Source organism: Somniosus microcephalus, chromosome 8 (assembly GCF_052327205.1).
Source record: "Somniosus microcephalus isolate GS21.2 chromosome 8, FLI_Smic_1.0, whole genome shotgun sequence".
Classification (NCBI taxonomy): domain Eukaryota; kingdom Metazoa; phylum Chordata; class Chondrichthyes; order Squaliformes; family Somniosidae; genus Somniosus; species Somniosus microcephalus.
The window spans coordinates 28816702-28837438 of record NC_140994.1 but is presented as its reverse complement, the minus strand read 5'-3'; the positions used below and the strand labels follow the sequence as shown (position 1 = coordinate 28837438).

Below are 20737 nucleotides of genomic sequence, written 5' to 3'. Positions count from 1 at the left end.
TAAATCAGAGCAGCCAAAAATATCAGAAGAAACTTTAATCAAGCTAAGTTCTGAATATGTGTAACATGAAATGAACTGCCTAGGAGGGCAATGGGGGGGGGGGCTCAATGTATCAGCAAATTCCTGAAGAGAGACTTGGATAAGTACCTGGTGAAAAGTTTGATTAAGATGTAAGGGGTAGCCTGGGATGTATTTCCCAGACACTGGGACCAGCCAGATGGACCACGATGGTCCTTTCTGGTCTGGGATGGCAGGAATGACGTATGAGGAGAGATTGTGTCGATTGGGCTTATACTCACTGGAGTTTGGAGGGTTGGGAGGGGATCTCATCGAAACCTATGGAGTTCTGTCGGGCCTGGACGGACTAGATGCGGTGGGGGGGGGTGTTCCTGATGGCCGGGGAGTCCAGAACTAGGGGTCGTGGTGGTCTGGGGATGGGGGGTGGGCCATTTGGGACTGGGATGGGGGGGGGAGTTTCTTCGCCCGGGGAGTGGTGGGCCTGTGGAGTTCTCTGCCGCGGGGGGCGGTGGAGGCCAGTTCATTGGGTGTGTTCGGGAGGGAGTTCGATGTGTTTCTTGGGGCTGGCGGGATCGGGGGTGTGGGGGGAAGGCAGGGACAGGGTGCTGGGTTTGGTTGGTCAGCCATGATCTCGTTGAGTGGCGGAGTTGGATATATTTCTCAAGGTTAAAGGGATCAAGGGGTATGGGGAGAAAGCAGGGACCGGGTACTGAATTTGGATGATCAGCCATGATCGCATTGAATGGCGGAGCAGGCTCGAGGGGCCGAATGGCCTACTCCTGCTCCTATCTTCTATGTTTCTATACATTTTTACGTTCCGATGTTAGTTATTAAACTATTTTTGTATCGAGCCCCTGTTGATATATTTTACTAAATTATTCCGATCAATTTTCTATCTGTCACATAAATGGCTTGAGAAAAATGAACCCTCCAGAAGTTGTTCAGAATGCTGTCCATTCTATTGAAATTTAGTCTACACATAACTCATTACCTTCTCATGGTTAAACAAATTACCTTCCTTGCCAGTTCATTCCATGTTACATATATTCAAGGATTAGTCTGATTTAAGATTTGAGAATTGTTAGGATTAATTTTTGCTTCCCATCTTCTCACGCTATTCTGTCCTTCATCCTCATATAACCTGAAAGCTGATGTGGTTTGGGCTGTGGATATCCACAATGGTACAGCCAATTGTAATAGAGCCACCTGGTGGACTACTGATGTATAGAATAATAAAGCCATGTGCAGTACAGTTCTTAGCTGTTGTGCTGTTGTACATATATGCTGTGTCTCAAGATATCACAGAATTGGCGATGAGGATGCGATTGCGGATTCTCTAGCTGAAATTTTTGTTGGAGGATAATCCTGCCAACCAACGGAGGGACTGTTAGAGGTTCTTCGTTTTGCAGAAAAACTTAAAAATTCGAGGTAAATTTCGAGCACACGTGGCTGAACTGTCAACGTTGCCAGAGTCTAGATGGCCGCGCCTATGGGAATAATAGGGCGTTTGGGTGATTTCCATCATGACCGAGAAACCTTCGGAGCGTATGTGGAGCGGCTAGAAATGTTTTTCACAGCAAATAGTATTGTCGAAGTCCCCAATGATGTAAACCGTAACTGGGCGGTTTTAGAACTGAAACAGGCTATTTTCTTGACTGCAGCAGGCCCTGAGGTGTATGAAACCCTGAAAAATGTGCTTGTTCCCGCCAAGTCGAAGGACATGCTGCTGAAGGAGATCCTAACCAAGTTAGAGCAGTACAACTTCCTGAGCCTCTGGAAATTGCTGAAAGTTATCGTTTTGAAGCACGTGATCAATTAAAAGATGAGGGTATTGTAACTTTAAAAAAGCTATCCATTCACTGTCATTTCGGAAACTTTCAGGGCCAAGCTTTGCGTGACCGCTTTGTTTGTGGGTTGAAAGAAGTAAATTGTTGACAACCCCTAACTTGACTTTTGACTTAGCTTGTCAGACAGCTATGTCGAAGGATATGGCCGACCGATACTCCCGAGAGTTCTGCGCCATTTCCAATCGTCAGACAACCGGGGCGAATCAGCTGCAGACTAAAAGTAAAAGGCAGTTGGGCCCCAAGACCTCAGCAACTGGCCAAGGTAACAGTGCATTGATGCCTTGCTATCGGTGCCTGGGACAACACATCGCTCAAAGTTGTCCATAGCTGAAGGCAGAGTGGTTCTACTGCAAGAAAACTGGGCATCTTGTGAAGGTGTGCCGACAGAAGAGTAAACCGACTGGCAATGCTAGAAGTAGAAATCACCAAACACTACGTACCATTGAAGAGAAGCAGCGGGACGAGGAGTTTCTGGAGATTCATGTCATCAAGAGCACGAAGGTATCTAACAGCGATTCGCGAGGTATCGTCATCCAAGTAGATGTTGCAGGAACCAGGATATCCAAGGAAATCGACACTGGTGCATCCGTGAGCGTAGTACCGGAATCACTATATCGCGGCAAGTTGCGTGATTATCGACTAGAGAAATCGAAGGTCGAGCTGCGACGCTACTCAGGAGAGAAAATCCCTCCAGTAGGAAGTGTCGCCATATCAGTGAAATACAAGGATCAGTGTCAGGGCTTGCCTCTCATAGTAGTGGCAGGAGACAAGCCTGCCTTGATAGGTAGAAATTGGTTGGAATCACTGAAGCTAGATTGGAAGGAGATTTTTCATGTGGAAGCAAAATTTGCATCGAAAGATGATGTCATCGAGCAGTATCCGAAGGTGTTCAGTGAAACGGGCAGTCCGATCCAAGACTTCAAGGTGAGTGTCAAAGTGCAGAAAGACGCAAGACCAGTTTACTGCAAGCCACATCCCATACCATGCACACTCGAGGAGAAAGTTGAGCAAGAACTCAAAAGACTAGAAACTGAGAACGTTATCTCTAAGGTAGATCTGAGTAATTGGGCTACACCCATTGTTGTTGTACCTAAGTCAGATGGTAAGGTAAGGTTGTGTGGTGATTATAAGATAACCGTAAACCAGGTTCTAGAGTGTAATCTACCCAATACATTGCCAAATGTGGAAGATTTGTTCACAACTCTGACAGGTGGCCAGATCTTTTTGAAGTAGTCTAACAAACGCCTACCTACAACTTGAGTTAGATGAAGAGTCCAAGTCATGCTTGACTATAAATACTCACCGAGGCCTATATCAGTTCAATAGGCTACTATTTGGAGTGTCTTCTGTCCCCGACATATTCCAGGGGGTGATGAACCAAATTTTGCAAGGGATTGAAGGGGTAATGTGTTATTTGGATGTTTCTATATACTCATTTCAGCACCAAACAGGCAAATCCATGATGAGGTGTTGAATGAAGTGCTCAAATGGCTAGAGAAGCACAGAGTACGAGTGACAGCTCACAAGTGTGAGTTGTTTCAAAACTCAGTGGAGTACTTAGAGCACAGAGTAGACAGATATGGTTTACATCCAACCAAGAAAAAGATGGTTGCAATCAGAAATGCAACCACTGCCAAGAATGTCTCTGAACTTCAATCATTTTTGGCTCTTTTGAATTATTACAGAAAGTTCCTCCCAAACTTGGCTACTTTGTTATATCCACTGAATGAGCTGTTTAGAAAACAGGTCCCTTGGAAGTGGGCAAAAGCATGCGACACAGCATTCAAAGAGTGTAAAAACCAGTTAGTAGAGAGTACCATGTTAGTTCACTATGATGCATCTGAGGAGATCAAGCTAGCATGTGATACGGAGTTAGGGCAGTGATCTCTCATGTACTAGATAGTGGGGAGGAGAGACCAATTGCTTTTGCTTCATGCACTCTCAGTGCCAGTGAGCGGAATTATGTGCAGATCGAAAGGGAAGCTTTGTCATTGATTTTTGGGGTCAAGAAGTTTCACAAATACTTGTTTGGTCGTTAGTTTACCTTAGTTATTTACCATAAGCCTCTGACAGCAATCCTCAGTTTCAACCTTAGCTGCAGCCCGAATGCAGAGATGGGCTTTGATTTTGTCAGCGTATATATTGAGTACAGATGATCAGCTGATAACAGTAATGCTGATGCTATGTCCAGGTTGCCATCCCTATCACAAGTTACACCCAAGAAGGAAGAAGTGTTCTATTTCTCATACATTGATGAGCTGCCAGTCACAGTTGAAGAGATTGGTAGGGCAACCAAACGTGACCCAATTATGTCAAAGGTGTATGATTACACAGCAAATGGATGGCCAAACCAGGTATCAGAGGAAGGTATCCATCCATACTTCGTTCGTAGGAATGAATTGTCAGTGGATAAAGATTGTATCATGTGGGGAGCAAGTGTGGTTATCCCAAATAGGTTCAGGTCTAACTTGTTAGGAGATCTTCATGACCAGCACCTGGGAATGTGCTTGACCACGAGCTTTGCTCTCCATTATTATTTACACTGTAGCTTGATAGTGTAATGAAATCACTGAAGCACAATGCTATTTTCAGTACTACAGTTGCTTTGGTCAGAGACAAAGACCGGAATTTTGCCTACCTGGGCAGGTCGATGCGGGCAGTGACCATGGTGGGTCGCGACCACGCTGCTGGCTCCATCCCACTGCTGAAAACGAACTTACCTTAACGGGGCCTATTAAGCCCGCCCAACGCGTTACCCAGCCCAGAGCAAGTCTGGTGACGTCATTCATGACGCGTTCTCAGCCGGGATCTTTAAAGGGACCATGACCACATTAGATTTGACATTTAATCTAACATAGTGCTGTCAGTGCACTACAGCATTGGAGTGCTGCAAACACTGACAATGGCTGCTCAGAGGCAGAGGGCTGCACCCAGGTTCTCCGATGACTCCCTCCATATGCTTCTGGCGCGAGTCAGAGCATGCAGGGAGGTCATTTTCTCTTCCGATGGGTGGAAGAGTCCTCCCAGGAGACCAACACAGCCTGGTTGCAGATTGCAGAGGAGATCACAAGCAGGGATGTGGTCAGGAGGACCTGGGTGCAGTGCCGCAAACATTTCAATTATCTAATTAGATCAGGAAATGTTAGTACAAAGCCACACTCAACTTCATCCTACTGTGCCTTTCATTGCATCCCCATCACTCTGCCTTCCCTACCCTACTCCTGCACATCCTTACCCACACCAACTTACCTTGCACCTCCACCCACCCTCTCTATTTACATTATCACTTCCCCATCTCACTAGCCACCCCTCACACTCACCCTCATCCTAGTGCAATCATACCAACTAACAACATACAAGGGTAGCCACTTGGGTGTTTTTATCCAATGTTTATGTAAAGTTTCTGTTAATGCGGTGTCAAACATAAAAATCTTTATTTTCAACACTTTCCGGTCTTGGACAGATTTGTGTGCACCTTTGGAAGTGGCTTAGTGAATGGTGAGACATAACGGTACCTCCCCCAATGGTGATGTGTGTGAAAGGAATGGCTTGGATATTGTAGAGATGCTTTAAGGTGTTGGTGTGGGGTGGTGCCAACCTGGTGCATCATGTGGCAGCCATATGGGTGTACAGCATAAAGTTAACTAAATCTGGCCATGGTGAGGCCATCCCTGGCCTCCCGGGTAGCAATATTCATTAAATATATTCAAGAAGGAGTTGGATATATTTCTCAAGGCTAAAGGGATCAAGGGGTATGGGGAGAAAGCAGGGACCGGGTACTGAATTTGGATGATCAGCCATGATCGCATTGAATGGCGGAGCAGGCTCGAGGGGCCGAATGGCCTACTCCTGCTCCTATCTTCTATGTTTCTATGTCCTGATGCCCTGTGTCCTATGCGGCATCAGGTGATTGCGGAGAAGGTTAGTGTTGTTGTTGGTGCTGCTGGTGTGCCTGGTGTTGCTGGTGTTGGGGCTGATCATGGTCAGAATCTTTGGACCAAGGTGAGACAGTATAAATAACACGCAAATTGATGGAAGATATGGCAGGTCTGTCAATGGTGAGAGAGTTCTTCCAATGAGTTGACACTGGATGGAGACTTTGCTGGAAACACTTGCAGCCTGCAGAATCCGTGCTGGAAATGGACTGAGGAAAGTGACCATCTGTCAGGAGGGAGCTTTTACTGTACATTTGATGCTGTCAAGGAATCAGCTGGAGCAATGGCCACTGAACTCCCGCCTCAGGTTGACAGACATGCTTCCCGAGCTGTGTGAATCCCGTGGCCATCCAGTTAAATTTAAAAAGTAAGTGAAAAAAACCTGTTAAGGGTCTGACAACTAGCTGTTAATCATCTCAATTGGGTCGCCTGCCGCTGCCGGTTGGGTTGGCTCCACGGTGATAGACACGCCAGGGGGAAAGGCGCATGGGTGCAGGTTGACAGCGGGTTCCTGACCTGCTCCCAAAAATAACAACTTTCCCACCCGACCCGCCACCGATCGCGCCCGCTACCACCCCAGAAAATTCCAGCCAAAGTAATACTTTTACAGTTTTAAAAAAAGGTTTATAAATCACAGCCATTTTTACTGATATGATAGCAGTTTTACCAGGCAAAATATACCCTTTAGAATGTGCTTTGGAGAATGGAGAATGTGCTTTAAATGAAAACTTGGATGCAATGTCAAACAGTAACATTATTTTAAAATTACTTTTCCAAAAAAATCACTACTTCTGTTCATTTGAGTTTTGTAACAATATTAAAAAAGATGTCAATTCTGACTCATTTTTATTACTGGTTTTAAAACTTACTCCAAGACTGGACAAAAAATTGGTAGAACTGACCTTAATATTGTACCATAACATTTTAGGAAAAAATTAGAATTTTTCAGTTTGCCTCTGGAACATTGTCAATATAAATTATTTTGTACTGTACAGTTAATTTAAATTATTTTTTGAACTTTATACTAACATCCATTATAATTAACAGTGAACACCTGTAAGTATATTATGGATACTGAGGATAGGTCTTCATTTAATAGATCTTGTATTATAAATGGAGGCGAGTGAACAACCAATACTGCATAACAATTCTCCACACTGATTAATTATCATTACATTGATACAAATCTATGAAAGCAAGTTATCCAAATGACAACTGAAAACGATTGAAAGCTCTGTAATTGCTTCAGAGACGGACAGTACCACTTCATTGCATAGATTCTTTTCAAAATGCAATTTCTTGTCATGATATTCAAGATGGCCGTGTAGGTAAAGTTGTTTTTAGCATTACTCAATATCAAGAAATACATGAGTTTTTCATTAGTTTCAGTACATAGCTAATCACTCTGTGGATCTCTTTGGAAATACAGTCATTCCACCAAGGAGAGAGGAGGCAGGGAGGGAGGGATCGTGTGGGGGCCGGGGAGTGTCCAGAGGAGCGGGTGGGGGGGGTCGCCAGGATCGGGGGCGGGGAGTGACCAGAGGAGCGGGGGGTGGGGGGGGTAGATCGCCAGGGTCGGGGGCAGGGATTGACCAGAGGAGCGGGGGGTGTGGGGGGGAGATCGTCAGGATTGGTGGGGGGGGGGGGGGGGAGTGACCAGAGGAGCGGGGTGTGTGGGGGGGAGATCGCCAGGGTCGGGGGCGGGGAGTGACCAGAGGAGCGGGGGGTGTGGGGGGGTGATCGCCAGGGTCGGGGGCGGGGAGTGACCAGAGGAGCGGGGGGTGTGGGGGGGAGATCGCTAGGGTCGGGGGGGGGGGGAGTGACCAGAGGAGCAGGTGGGGGGAGGAGCGGGTGGGGGGGGGGGGTCGCCAGGATCGGGGGCGGGGCAATTATAAAACATGCCAACAACAAAGACCTTCAGCTTCTGTTAATTCTGGGAGTATATGGAGAAGCCACCACTGTATTGCAACTGCTTGACCCGTGTGTGTCATCATATATGCACCCTGCAACTTCGAATGGAATCTTTGACTTGCAATATTTCAGTGTCCACAGTGTAATAGTACAGTACTCATTTCTGTAATACAATTTGTGATGGACATGTAAACTTAAACCGTGAATTTTATGTAATGCTGTAGAATATTCCTTCTGATACGCATACAGCCTCGCGTAGCAATCGTACCTTAAACAGAAACTGGGGGTTGTCCTAGCACGCTGCTTTTTTTACATGTGGTACTGCTGATAATAATGATTCTACCGATGGGTTAGAGTCACTGCTGGATCAAGAGAAGTAGTCTACTTCTGGGTTACATTTACTTGTTGCCTTAATTAGATCGCCTGTGATGTTGTGCCATGTGGTTTACAGTGCTTATAACCTACCTTGTAGGCCGCATGCCTCATGAATTGCTTTGCCGGTTGCTTCCATATAGCCGGCACAGTAATGACCCATCTAACATCCGGGTTCCCAAATTGTGAGCCAGCCTGATCACTCAGCTCCTAAAAATAGAATTATGTCAGTGACAGCTTTCCTGTTTTTTTGCTTGAAATTTTACAGCAACGTCCTGGCTGTTTTAAGTTACACCATAAGTTAACTGTGTTTATAGTTTGCACACGCCAAGTATGATCTAAAAGAAATCTTCCATTTGTGAAGAGGTACAGAATGTTGGAACTTTTACTAATTAGCATCCAATAACCTTTTACTGGATGCATCTGTTTATTAACGAACGAGCAACTCTAGAAATTCGGAACACTGTTATTGCCATCTATTTTTGGATCCATTTCCTTTGGCAAGCGACTGTGCGGAGGGTGATTACTAGGACGTAGAATTATGAAGATGAAAGAGTAAAGGAATAGCTTTTTGTGGCGGTCAATGAGTCTGCTGGAACCATGAAATCTGCACTACACTCTTACTAACAAGAATTACATTACCAAGAGCCGCCCCAAAATCTTTTCATTACTGAAAATTACTGCAGAAGTTTGAAAGGGAGAATTTTTCTGGCAGGAGGTATCACATTTCTTAAAAGCCCAAAGCAGTTTTAAGTGCTACTGATTATTTTGGTCTGCAGCAGCAAGATTTAAAACTGCTGTGATCAATTGCAATACAAGACACAGAACAGTCCGGTCACAGTGCTTTATAAAGTAAAACACTCGGCAGCATAAATTTCAACATAAACACGATTTGCAATTTTCCGTCAAAACTGTCTGATGAACATAGCATTTTAAAAGGAAACCTCATTATATACAAGTTCTCTGTTGTATCTGACGCACCTGTAATGCATGATCTTTAAAGAACATTAGAGCACAGGCAAAGATTTCGATAGCCTCGACCTTTTTCCCATTGGCAGCCTCCAGTTCTGTTTCAATTGTGAGATTCTAGACGACAGAAAAAGAAATAAATGCATCACACATGATGATAGTTCCATAAAATGACAACTGTCCAAGCTTTCACAGAGTTGTAACTCTATCTAGTCACATTTAAGCAAAAGCAAAACACTGCGGATGCTGGAAATACTCAGCAGGTCAAGCAGCATCTGTGGAGAGAGAAACAGAATTAACGTTTCAGGTCGATGGCCCTTCGTCAGAACTGGGGAGTTCTCCACTTTGACTGGGCACTTATACCATTTCATCCTCAAGTGACATTTTCAGCAGCATAATGGGGACCATTTATATTCTCTCATCGTGGTCCCCAGATTCTGAGGACGAGCAACCGCGGCAGCAGCAGAACCAGGCACAACAGCAGCAGCAACAGCAGGAGCGTCAACCTTCTCCTCAGCCACCTGATGGTGCACAGGGCAGAGGGCATCAGCGCAGGGCTGCACCGTGCCGCAGGAGATACCCCCAACACAGGGTTTACAGGCAGAGGATGAGCTTCCTCAACATGACTGAGCAGCAGTGCCAAAGGAGGCTGAGGCTTTCGCAAGAGGTGGTTGCAGACATTTGCACAGTGCTGCACCAAGACCTGCATCCTAGAGGAGCGGGTGGACATGCCTTACCAGTGGCTGTCAAAGTCACCACCGCCTTCAACTTCTTTGCATCAGGGTCCTTCCAGGGATCATCTGCATACATCAGCGGCATCTCCCAGTCAGCCGCACACAGATACATAACGCAGGTTACCAATGCCCTGTTTGGCAAGTTGGCCAATTACATCCACTTTTCAACGGATGAAGCAAATGTAACGGCGCGGGCGTTTGGGTTTGCCAATATGGCAGACTTCCCAAGGGTGCAGGGTATCATCGACTGCACACATGTGGCCATCAGGGCACCCCATCACAACCCAGCTGTATTTGTGAACCGCAAGGGCTTCCACTCCCTTAACGTGAAGCTGGTGTGTAACCACAGAAAGAACATTATGCATGTGTAAGCAAAGTTCCCTGGCAGCTGCCATGACTCGTACATCCTGTGCCAGTCCACTGTGCCTCAGCTCTTCAATCTGCCAACCCAACTTTCCGGATGGCTACTTGGAGACAAGGGCTATCCCCTAAAGACGTGGCTAATGACACCGATGAGGAGGCCATGAAGTGAAGCTGAGGAGCGCTACAATGAGAGCCACATTTCCACCAGAATCATCATAGGGCAGACCATAGGATTGCTCAAAATGCGCTTCCGATGCCCGGACAGATCTGGTGGAGCCCTATAGTATGCATCAGCCAGGGTCTCCAGAATCATCGTGGTCTGCTGTGCCCTGCACAACATCGCAGAGGAGGAGGAGGAGGAGGACGAGGAAGAGGCGAATGATGTTGCAGATGAGGAACACCTGGCGGTCACGGCTATCCCAGTGCTACCAGTGCGCGACCTCATTGCTGGCCGTCAGGCAAGGGATGGACTAATCCATGCCAGATTCGCCTAACTTTACGCTGTACATACATGAGGCTGGCACATGCACATGAGGGTTGGCAGGACCTTCATTCCACACAATACAGCATCTGAACAATGAACTATGCATTCCTATCACTCTCCCCACTAATATTGCAGATGAAAGGTGCCCTCAACCTTCACGTGACACTTCCAATTCTGAGCATACATAGGTCAACACATTGAATCATTCACATTGCATAACTTTAAAACACTAGAAATAAACATGACAAACGTAAAATGGTATATTATTAAATCACCCAAGTGACTAACCTTGTGACTATTTGTGCTTTAGCTTTCTCTTACGCGTGCTTCTACGAGGTGCTTCCCCTGTGGCTTCAGCAGATGTAGAGGCAGCTTGCTCACTTCCCTGCTGCACCTGCTTAGATGCCTTTGGCGGGCGTCCCCTGGGTTTAGAAGCCTTGGAGGACTCCGCAACACTCTGCTCCTCCTGTGTATGTGCAGGGGTAGAGACAGCTATATCAGTTGGGTGAGGCATCTGGGGCTCTGACCGAGGGCTCCGTAGTGGCATGGGAGTGTAAGCGCTTGGAGAAGAGCCCCCACTTCCTTGTTGTCAACCACCAACATCCCTCTCATGGGTCACTCGCATTTCACTGCTAGCAAGTAGCTGGAGAGCACCTTGCTGCACATCAGTGAGGCCATGAGGACCCATTTCTGTGCTGACAGTCCTCATAATGGGGACGTCCATGAATCTTTGGTTTCGCTCCTCAATAGATGCCCATCTATCCTCCATAGATGACCATCTATTTAAAAGTGTTACCATGTTCTCCTGAGTCTGGCGATTTATGTCCTCCATGGAGGTTGGCATCCTTTTCCTGGCGGTACCTACATTCGCCATTGCATGCACCACGGCATTGCTCATGTTTGACATGGACTCCTCCATTCTCTGCACACTTGCAGTTACCATGGATGCAAACCCAGAGCCTCCTGCACTTGTTCCTGAAGCTCTCTTTCTGGATGGCCCCCAAAGCACAGCGTCTACATGCAGCTGAGCAGAGCTAGGAGCGCCCTGCGGCCTCTGAGGAGGACTCTCCACTGCTGTCCCTGTCTCCACCATCTGCTCATGCTCACTTGTGAGCTGTGATACACCAGGTGACAATACTCCTCTATCTCGCAAACTAACCGCTGAGGTATGTATCTCTGCACTGGTGCTGGATGTGCTCATTTCTGCTGACACTGTTCCCTCAGAGGCTGCAGTTTCCTCCGGCTCTTCTTCCTGAACAGTGGGGAGGGGGTGCTCGCGATGGTCCTGTGGGGGCGTAAAGGCATGAGTTAGTCATGTTATATGTAGGTAGCAGACACATCCCATTGTGCAGATGATCATAACTATATTTCTATGAGCATCAGATGCTCTATCAGTCACTCATGAAAACAAAATGATAGGTTTGCAAATCAATTCTGTCACCAGCTTGCTGTACTTTGCCCGTCTCTCCGTCCCCCACTTCCAGCTCCTCTGCACCTCCCACGATCTCCAGAGCTGCCTCCTCAGCGGTGGTTATATGTGCCAGGGATGGTGCGCCTCCTCCTGTCCTCCCTCTCTCCCTCTTATTGTGGGCTGTCTTTTCCTGCAATGAGGGACACAAGTGGAGTTTCAGTGAGATTGATGGAGTCAGTGTTAAGAATGGATAACATAAATGTTTAGAGGGAGACAAAGATGGAGTGAGGTGCCAATACCAAGGTCCCTTCCTGTGCGTTGTTAGTTGTTGTCATTGCATAAGAGTGAGATCGAGTGTGAGAGGTGCATAGTAGGATGGTGAAGTGATTCTGTACATAGAGAGAGAGGGATGGGTGAGGGTGCAAGGGATGTTAGGGTCAGTTGGGATGTGCAGGAGTAGGTTGCCAATGCAGAGTGATGGGGATGAGAAGAGATGGGAAGCTGACTGAAGGTGAGTGTAATACTCACTTTTGCTGATCACATCAGATCATTGAACCTTTTTCTGCACTGCACCCAGGTGTGTGTACACACAGACCTGGCACCCTCAGCAATTTGCAGCCAGGCTGCCTTTGTATGCTGAGAAGGCTTCCTCCGTCCATCGGAGGGAAAGAGGACCTCCTTTCGTCCTCTTACTCCCTCCACAAGAGCATTGAGGGAGCCATCGTTGAAATGTGGAGCAGCCTTGGAGTGTTGTGTGGACATTCAAATGCAGAAGAATGGCATTGGGGACATGGCCCCCTTAAATATCCAGGCTCCGGGCATGTCATCAAGCGCGGGGAGCTGACCCGCACCCACTGATTGGGCCAGCTGGCGCACACGTCGGACCTAATGAGGCCAATCAATGGAAAATCGTTAATGGAGGGCGGCTGCAACAGGGAGCGGGACCGGAACCTGTTGAAGACCGAACCCGCCACCATCCCGCATCCGGCCAGAAAATCCAGCCCCTAGTGTCCAGTGATTCAACGCATGAAGGCCATTCCTTGAGCCTACCCTCTAAAGTGCACGTGGTGCCAGTCTCTGAGCTGGCGCTTGCGAGGGTCAAATCGAATTATGCTGCATCTTCAGGAAGGCTGGCCTCCCCTTCCTGAAGCAGCAGAGGGGTGTCCGCATTTTCAGCACTTGAAATGAAAGTGAGGGACAAAGGTTAGCTTTTAGTGTGAAGGGAGAGCAGAGAGAGATGAGTCATTGGTGAAAGTAGCTGAAGTTTGTCATGCAGAGTGTGTAGGGAGAGATAGAAGAAAGAAGGAAAAAAGAGGATAAGTTGTGAAGTAACCCTGGGCGACGTCTCCTCCAGCGTTGCCACTCTCCACAGCCATGACTCTTCCCCTGCCCATGATAGCCAGCACTTTTCCTTCCACAGGGGAGAGGATGTGCAGGTGGGCTCGGCCTCCTCCAGTCCCGGCCCCCTGCCGTAAGTTGTGCACAACCTTCTCCTTGAAGAAAGACGGCAGTGTGTTAGTGAGGTGTTTCGAGAAGGTGTCTGTCATTGTTGAACAGTTCAGATGTAGTGCTCAAGATGTGAGGTGTGAAAAGTGAGCGTTGCAATAGTGATGAGAGTAGGAAGTGCAGAATGTGAGCAGATGGAGAAGGAGGTGGAGTGAAGTGTGGTGCGGTGATTGTAGGAGAATGAAGGGAAGCAGGGGAGGGGAGTCTTGTGAGTAATGCAGCCGCGGATGCTGCAGGAGTGAGCAGAGAGTAAGAGGGCAGCATTCTTATCTTAACAACTCTGGTGATCTCATTTAACTTTTTTCTGCATTGCAGCCATGTCCTGGGAGCTAAGTTCTTGGCCTTAACCTCCTCAGTGACTAGTTCCCACCGTTGGTGAAGGTGTTGCCTGGAGGACTTTGTGCCCCCTGGGGAGAACAGGATCGCCTTCCTCCCATCTATCACCTGAACTAAGGCCTCCAACACGGCATTAGGGAACCTGGGTGGCCTCTCTGGACCGCTTGCAGACATTTTTCCACTTGTGATGTTTCCCTGCTATCTGCAGCCAGAGTACACCTCACCCTTTTAAGAGGTGCTGGCTGCCTTTAGATGGCATCAGTCAAGCCTGAAATCCCGACCCCCCCCCCCCATACAAGCACACAGCCAATGAATAGCATGGGTGGCACTGTTTGCATGCCAGCGTCATGGTAATGAGCTACCTTCACCAATTTCACATGGTCCCTGCGACGGGCCGTGCTCGCCCTCCCCCCTGGCCATGAACTCATATCAGCCTTGGCTTTGGAACAGGATATCATTTGGAACTGAAGTCCATTCCAAATGCTCAGCTTATACATCAGTCCTCTCCACTTGTTTTGGATGATACTTCACATCGGCAACTGGCTGAAAATTGTTACGAATGGGGTAGGAAGTGGATGTGGTCACCTCTATAATCAAAGAAATATGAGATGCGTGCACTGTTGCTGTGGCATCTGGGTTACACAATCACAATGAAATAAGTAAAACTATAAAGCTGTCTCCTGAAAATCCCTGAACGATATCAAATAAAATGAAGATTTTTTTTTTTGCCTTAAGTTGCACCGCCTTTACCTGAATGGAAAAGATTGCCCCCGCCCTGGATCAAGGCCCCTTTGTGTCCCGTGCATACCATACCACACTTTATTAGCTTTCTAATATGATTTAAATGAGTGCATAAAAATTACATTTGAGACTGTGACACCTTTGACACTGTTTTGCATGGGGTTGGCGTATGCTAACAGCTATTTCAAAAGGCCGACGTGGCCTGTTCCTTATAATGCAAAACAAAAAATAAACTCCTAATACTTGAATAGACATCTTTCAAAGCAAATAATTTCAGCTTGCAGTAATTTGGGAAAATAACCTAGATCAGCCAAACCACTGGAGCACCATCTTTGATCTGAAAGGTCATCTCCACCCTAATTATAACTGTGGAATAGACGAAAGGTCACCTACCATGATAGTTAAGACCTCAGCATAGAGCTGGGAGGCTGACTGTGTTGGTAAAAAGAGGTCATTTTTAAATCAGTCAAGGACTCAACTTTTCCATTGAGTCCAGCTTGCTTCTGAATAGCCCAGTAATAAGGCTTGAATAAAGAGGCCAATTAATCGTCATCAAAACATATGCGTTGCTTTTTAACTTAAAGCTGATTCAGTGCAAATGACAGACTATGTAGATCTGTATGGTGCATTCCATATTGCAGACTTAAAGCACATGTTACAACCCCACAACACAAGCTGCAGAATGTTGTTTAGATTTAAAGGTTTTTTTTAAGCACTGCTGAGATTCCAATTACCAACGTGCGTGGAGTCACAAAGCTAGTTGTTGATTTGAAGTAATAATCATCATTTTTTAATGAGGGGCGGGGAATATACTGAGCTCTGGCTGACTGAGGGTAGGAATGATATTCTGTCTGCTTTCCCTGTGGACTAGTGATGTTATAGGTCCAATAATAATAATGGATATATATTACGGAGCTGATTCCACAGCAGCAGAGCAACAGAAAAGTAACTGCAGGGTTGAAGCTTGGCTTGTGACTGCATTTTCTGGCTGCCATATGGACATTCAGTGAAAAATCAGTATGCGGGTCTATAGTTACAGTATAAAATTACAGCAGTTGGTACAGAGGAATTACAGACCACGCTCGATCAGCTCCGATGGACGGGTCACATTGTCCGCATGCCCGATACGAGACTCCCAAAACAAGCGCTCTACTCGGAGCTCCGGCACGGCAAGAGAGCCCCAGGTGGGCAGAGGAAACACTTCAAGGACACCCTCAAAGCCTCCTTGAAAAAGTGTAACGTCCCCACCGACACCTGGGAATCCCTGGCCCAAGACCGCACAAAGTGGAGGAGAAGCATCCGGGAAGGCACCGAACACCTCAAGTCTCTTCGCCGGCAGCAAGTGGAAGCCAAGCGCAGGCAGCGCAAGGAGCGCACGTCAACCCAAGCACCCCACCCACCCGCCCCTTCAACCACCGTCTGCCCCACCCGTGACAGAGACTGTAGGTCCCGCATTGGACTCATCAGTCACCTGAGAACTCATTTTTAATGTGGAAGCAAGTCATCCTCGGTTCCAAGGGACTGCCTAAGAAGAAGACAGGAGTTGTATTAGGTGGTGGGTAGATGGCAGAACAACTTCCCCGCACAATTTCTCCTCTCCATCTATCCAGGTTACACTGATTTATCAGTATGACTGACGACAAAAATCCACTCCACTCAGCCATTTATAATGTGAAAATATAGATTACATTCCAGAGGGAAAGGAGGAAACAATTACAAGAGAGAAATCGAAAAATGGCACGAATTCATACGCAAATAGGCAGCGACAACCCTCACTCCTTTAATAGGAGAAAGCACATATTCTATTTCTGGTGCTGTAACATATAGACACCTTTTGAGAGATTAGGTGAACTTTTTCTTCAACTTTCACTTATTACTGTCAGTAACAATCAGAACACATACTTAATAACTGCAAGGAAATCAATGTAAAAAAAAAGGGACTTTGAAATTATGTTCTGTTAAAAATAAGGGTTAATTCTCTGCTTCCGTGCTCCCAGCGGAGAAGCTGCTCTTGAAAGAAGCACTGGTCAGGGATAAAACTGCAACATCTTTCTTCAATCCAGTTCTGCGTTGGGAGTACAGGATCGTAGAAGAGCCCTATTGAGTTAGCTGGAACGCGACAACATTCCTCCATGAACTATACAGGCAGGGATTGGTTTTTGTTCCTTCACCACCCCATTTACACCCAAAAACAGTGGTCAGGTAATGGAGCAGAATCTGGTCCCACCCACTTAGCAACGGTTTCCAAGATCATCCAAATTTTTAGCAGGGAACTTTACAGACACAGGGAGGTCCCGTCTTATTAACAAATGTAAAGAGGGCAGGGAAGGGCACCACACTATTTTCAGGCCCCTGGGCACCAAGTCTCCAGCATGCCCATGGAAAGCTGGCAGGAAGGAGACTCTGGCAGGCCTGCAGGCCACAGAGTCTTTAAAAGGTTCACAGATTTCAACAGTATATGTGTTTCAGGCCTTTTAAAGGTCCTTCTTGTAATATTTTTAAATGTTTATTGCTGCTGTTGCTTCGGCTTTGAATTATTTATTTATTTTCATGCCATCTGTTCCCTTTATTGGCTTTAGTTGGTGTTACATAGTTATGTTGGGACTACATTGTACAAGTGTACTAACACTCAAATCAAGTGTAGCAGTACTACGATGCTGGGAAAGTAGTGCGCAGGCGCCGCACAAGGCACTTGGAAATATCACCCCGCACCATGCGGCAGGCAAGGATTACAACTCAAATAAAACAGTAGTTTATAATTACAAACTACCGAGTCCAGAGTCGTCTTTACAAAGCACTACGAGCGCTAGAAGACATAACATGGTGGCAGCGGTATAAGTGAGTAAAACTTACGCAAATAAAAACGATATCAGATTGAAGAAAGAAATTTAAAAGTAAACTCTGCAGCGTTTTAACCGCGAATCGTACGGGCAGCTAAAATGGCGGCGTCCAATGCACTGACCGCGAATATGCTCCCCATCATGAACTGGGAAGCTGACGATATTGTGGAAGCTTTCCGGAAATTTAAGCAAAAATGCGAGCTTACATTTAAAAGTTTCCTGAAAGGCTCCTCCGATGAGGAAAAAGTCAGCTACATTCTACTGTGGGCGGGAGAAAAAGGCTTAGATCTCTATAACAGCTGGAGTTTATCCGAAGAGGATAAAACGAACCCTACGGAGATTTATGAAAAGTTCAGTAACCATCTCGAGCCTAAATCAAACCACCGCATACACAGGTATAAATTCCAAAGCTTAAGACAGGAACCTGGTGAAACGGCTGACAATTTCCTGACGAGATTAAAAAATGAAGCCAGCAAATGCAAGTTTACGGAACTAGAAGAAAGGCTGGTAGACCAATTAATATGGGGATCAGCACATACAGAAGTGCAAAAAGAACTAATAGGAAAAGAAAAACTCAGAATATCAGAAGCCATAGATACAGCGAGGGCTCACGAAGCCACAAAACAACAGATGAAAACGCTGAATACTCATACGGCTGACGTGCGGACAACTCCCGAACCGGATCACAGAGTAGATGCAGTGCGCGAAAAGCACTGCACACAAAAACAAGTATATGACAGTGGGAAGAGTACGTGTAGAAACTGCGGAAGACAACACGACTACACAGACAGAAGAAAATGCCCAGCGTATGGAACAAGCTGCAACACGTATGGTAAAGCAAACCACTGGCAAAAGATGTGCAGAGCTAAAAGAGAGGGGCTACACACCAAAAGCAGAGGTGGACAGCAGAACCAACAAAAGAAAAACAAAATCCATACCATGGGTGAGCAAGATGACGAAGACTGCGGGTACGACAAAGCTCTGAACATTGAAACCATAAAGGTTCTCTTACACGAAACGTCCAGAGCGGAAAGCACCCCAAAGAAAGAATGGCACACTATCATCCAGATTAAAAAGAGAATCGAAGGACAGCCCACAACCGTCAACCTAAAAGTAAAGTTCGACACAGGGGCTCAGAGCAACATCCTTCCACTGAGGCTATACCAGAGGATCTTCCCCGAAAACTTTAAAAGCAAACAACGTCACACTGACAGCGTATGGGGGGAGCGAGATCAGACAACTCGGAACAACCTATATAAAAGGAACACACAAAAGCAGAAACATCAACTGCATGTTCTATGTGATCGACTCCGAGGGACCGGCGATCCTGGGATTAAACAGCTGCGAGAAGCTGGGGTTAATCTCGGTAAACCACGAACTAACAAAAACATCGCTGAAAGTCGACAGCAACACCCCACTGGAAAATCGTCCACAAATCATGGACACGAAACATTTGATGGACATGTATCCAGAGTGTTTTGATGACACTGTAGGATGCTTCGGGGAGTTCAAGTACCATATAACAATAGATCCAGAGGTAAAACCCGTCATCCACGCTCCAAGAAAAATACCCATCGAGCTAAATGAAAAATTATACACCGAACTAAAAGAAATGGAAGAGAAAGAAATAATCGCAAAGGTCACTGAACCCACAGAATGGGTAAACTCGATTGTGGTACGGGAAAAGCCGAACGGGCGGCTCAGAATCTGTCTGGACCCCAAAGACTTAAACCAGGCAATAAAGCGGGACCACTACCCCACACCAACATTAGAAGAAATCACACCAGCACTGGCAGGAGCCAAAGTCTTCTCCAAACTCGATGCCAGAAACGGCTACTGGAACGTAAAACTGGACGAAGAATCAACTAACCTGACGACTTTTAATACATCATTGGGGCGTTATAAATTCCTGCGGCTGCCATTCGGGTTGAAAGTCAGCCAAGACATCTTTCAACAAAAGATCGATGAAACATACAAAGGCTGTGTAGGAGTCATTGGAATCGCTGATGACATCCAAGTTTACGGATCAAATGAAAGAGACCACGACGTGCACTTGCACGAGACCATGGAGCGCACCAGAACGGCTGGCATCAAGCTGAACGCCGAGAAGTGCATCGTTAAAAGTATGAAATGCAAATTTTTTGGCATGATCTACACACCGGAGGGTGTCAAGCCTAATCCCGAAAAAGTCGAGGCGATAGCGGAGATGAAACCTCCAAACGACAAGAAGGAGCTGAGAAGCTACCTCGGCTTGGTCCAGTATATGAGCTCTTTCGTCCCGAACATGTCAGACTACACAGCGAACCTAAGAGAATTACTAAAAGAAGACACCGAATACCAATGGTCAGAATCCCATGAGAGGAACTTCAAACACCTAAAGGAATTATTATGTAAAGAAACCAGCCTGTCTTATTATGATAGAAAAAAAACTGTCACCCTACAGGTAGATGCCTCTACCAGGGGGCTAGGGGCAGCCCTCGTGCAGGAAGGAAAACCAATAGCTTTCGCATCGAAGGCAATGACATCAGCAGAGACAAGATACGCAAACATCGAAAGAGAGTTATTTGCAGTAGTATACGGATGCGAAAAGTTCCACACCTACTTATACGGAAGAAAATTCGAGGTAGAGAGTGACCATCGTCCACTCGAACAAATTTACAAGAAAAACCTAAGCAAGGCCCCAGCAAGACTGCAAAGGTTACTGTTAAGACTCCAAAGTTACGACTTCGAATTAAAATACCGGCCAGGAAAAGAAATGGCACTGGCAGATGCATTGTCTCGATTGTCACCACACGAAAAACACGAGATGAAGGGCCTGACAGTAAAAATACACCACCTCGTAAATGTTACTCCCACAAAGCTTAGCCAAATTCAAGAGGAGACTGGTAAAGAAGAGGAGTTGCGACTACTCATGCAACAGGTAATACAGGGGTGGCCGGAGAAGATCCAGCAGGTCCAAAACCAAATCCGACAGTACTGGACAATCAGAGACGACATCTCGGCGGAGGACGGTGTTCTCCTTGCTGGCTTAAGAATCATAATACCAAAAACGATGCAAACGGAACTTCTCCGCTTAATACACCAAGGCCATATGGGGATGGAGAAATGTAAACTAAGAGCCAGATCAGCTGTGTACTGGATAGGCATGTACAAAAGCATAGAACAAATGGTCTCCACATGCTGCATATGCCAGAAATACCGAAACACACAGCAGAAGGAGGAGATGATTCAAATGGAAGTACCCCCAAGACCATGGCACACGGTAGGAAC

General features: G+C 46.5%; 1 protein-coding gene across 3 annotated transcripts in view; it reads right to left on the bottom strand.

Annotated features, from left to right (window-relative positions):
• The window catches only part of hspa12a (heat shock protein family A (Hsp70) member 12A), a 155591-nt gene that overhangs the window by 28888 nt on the left and 105966 nt on the right, over positions 1-20737 (bottom strand). For all 3 annotated transcript variants that reach the window (XM_085994411.1, XM_085994413.1, XM_085994414.1), the window contains 2 exons: positions 9065-9169; positions 8177-8293 (listed from right to left, as the gene is read on the bottom strand). In XM_085994411.1, the coding sequence (XP_085850537.1) occupies positions 8177-8293; positions 9065-9169 (222 nt within the window). The remainder of the gene's footprint in view (positions 1-8176; positions 8294-9064; positions 9170-20737) is intronic.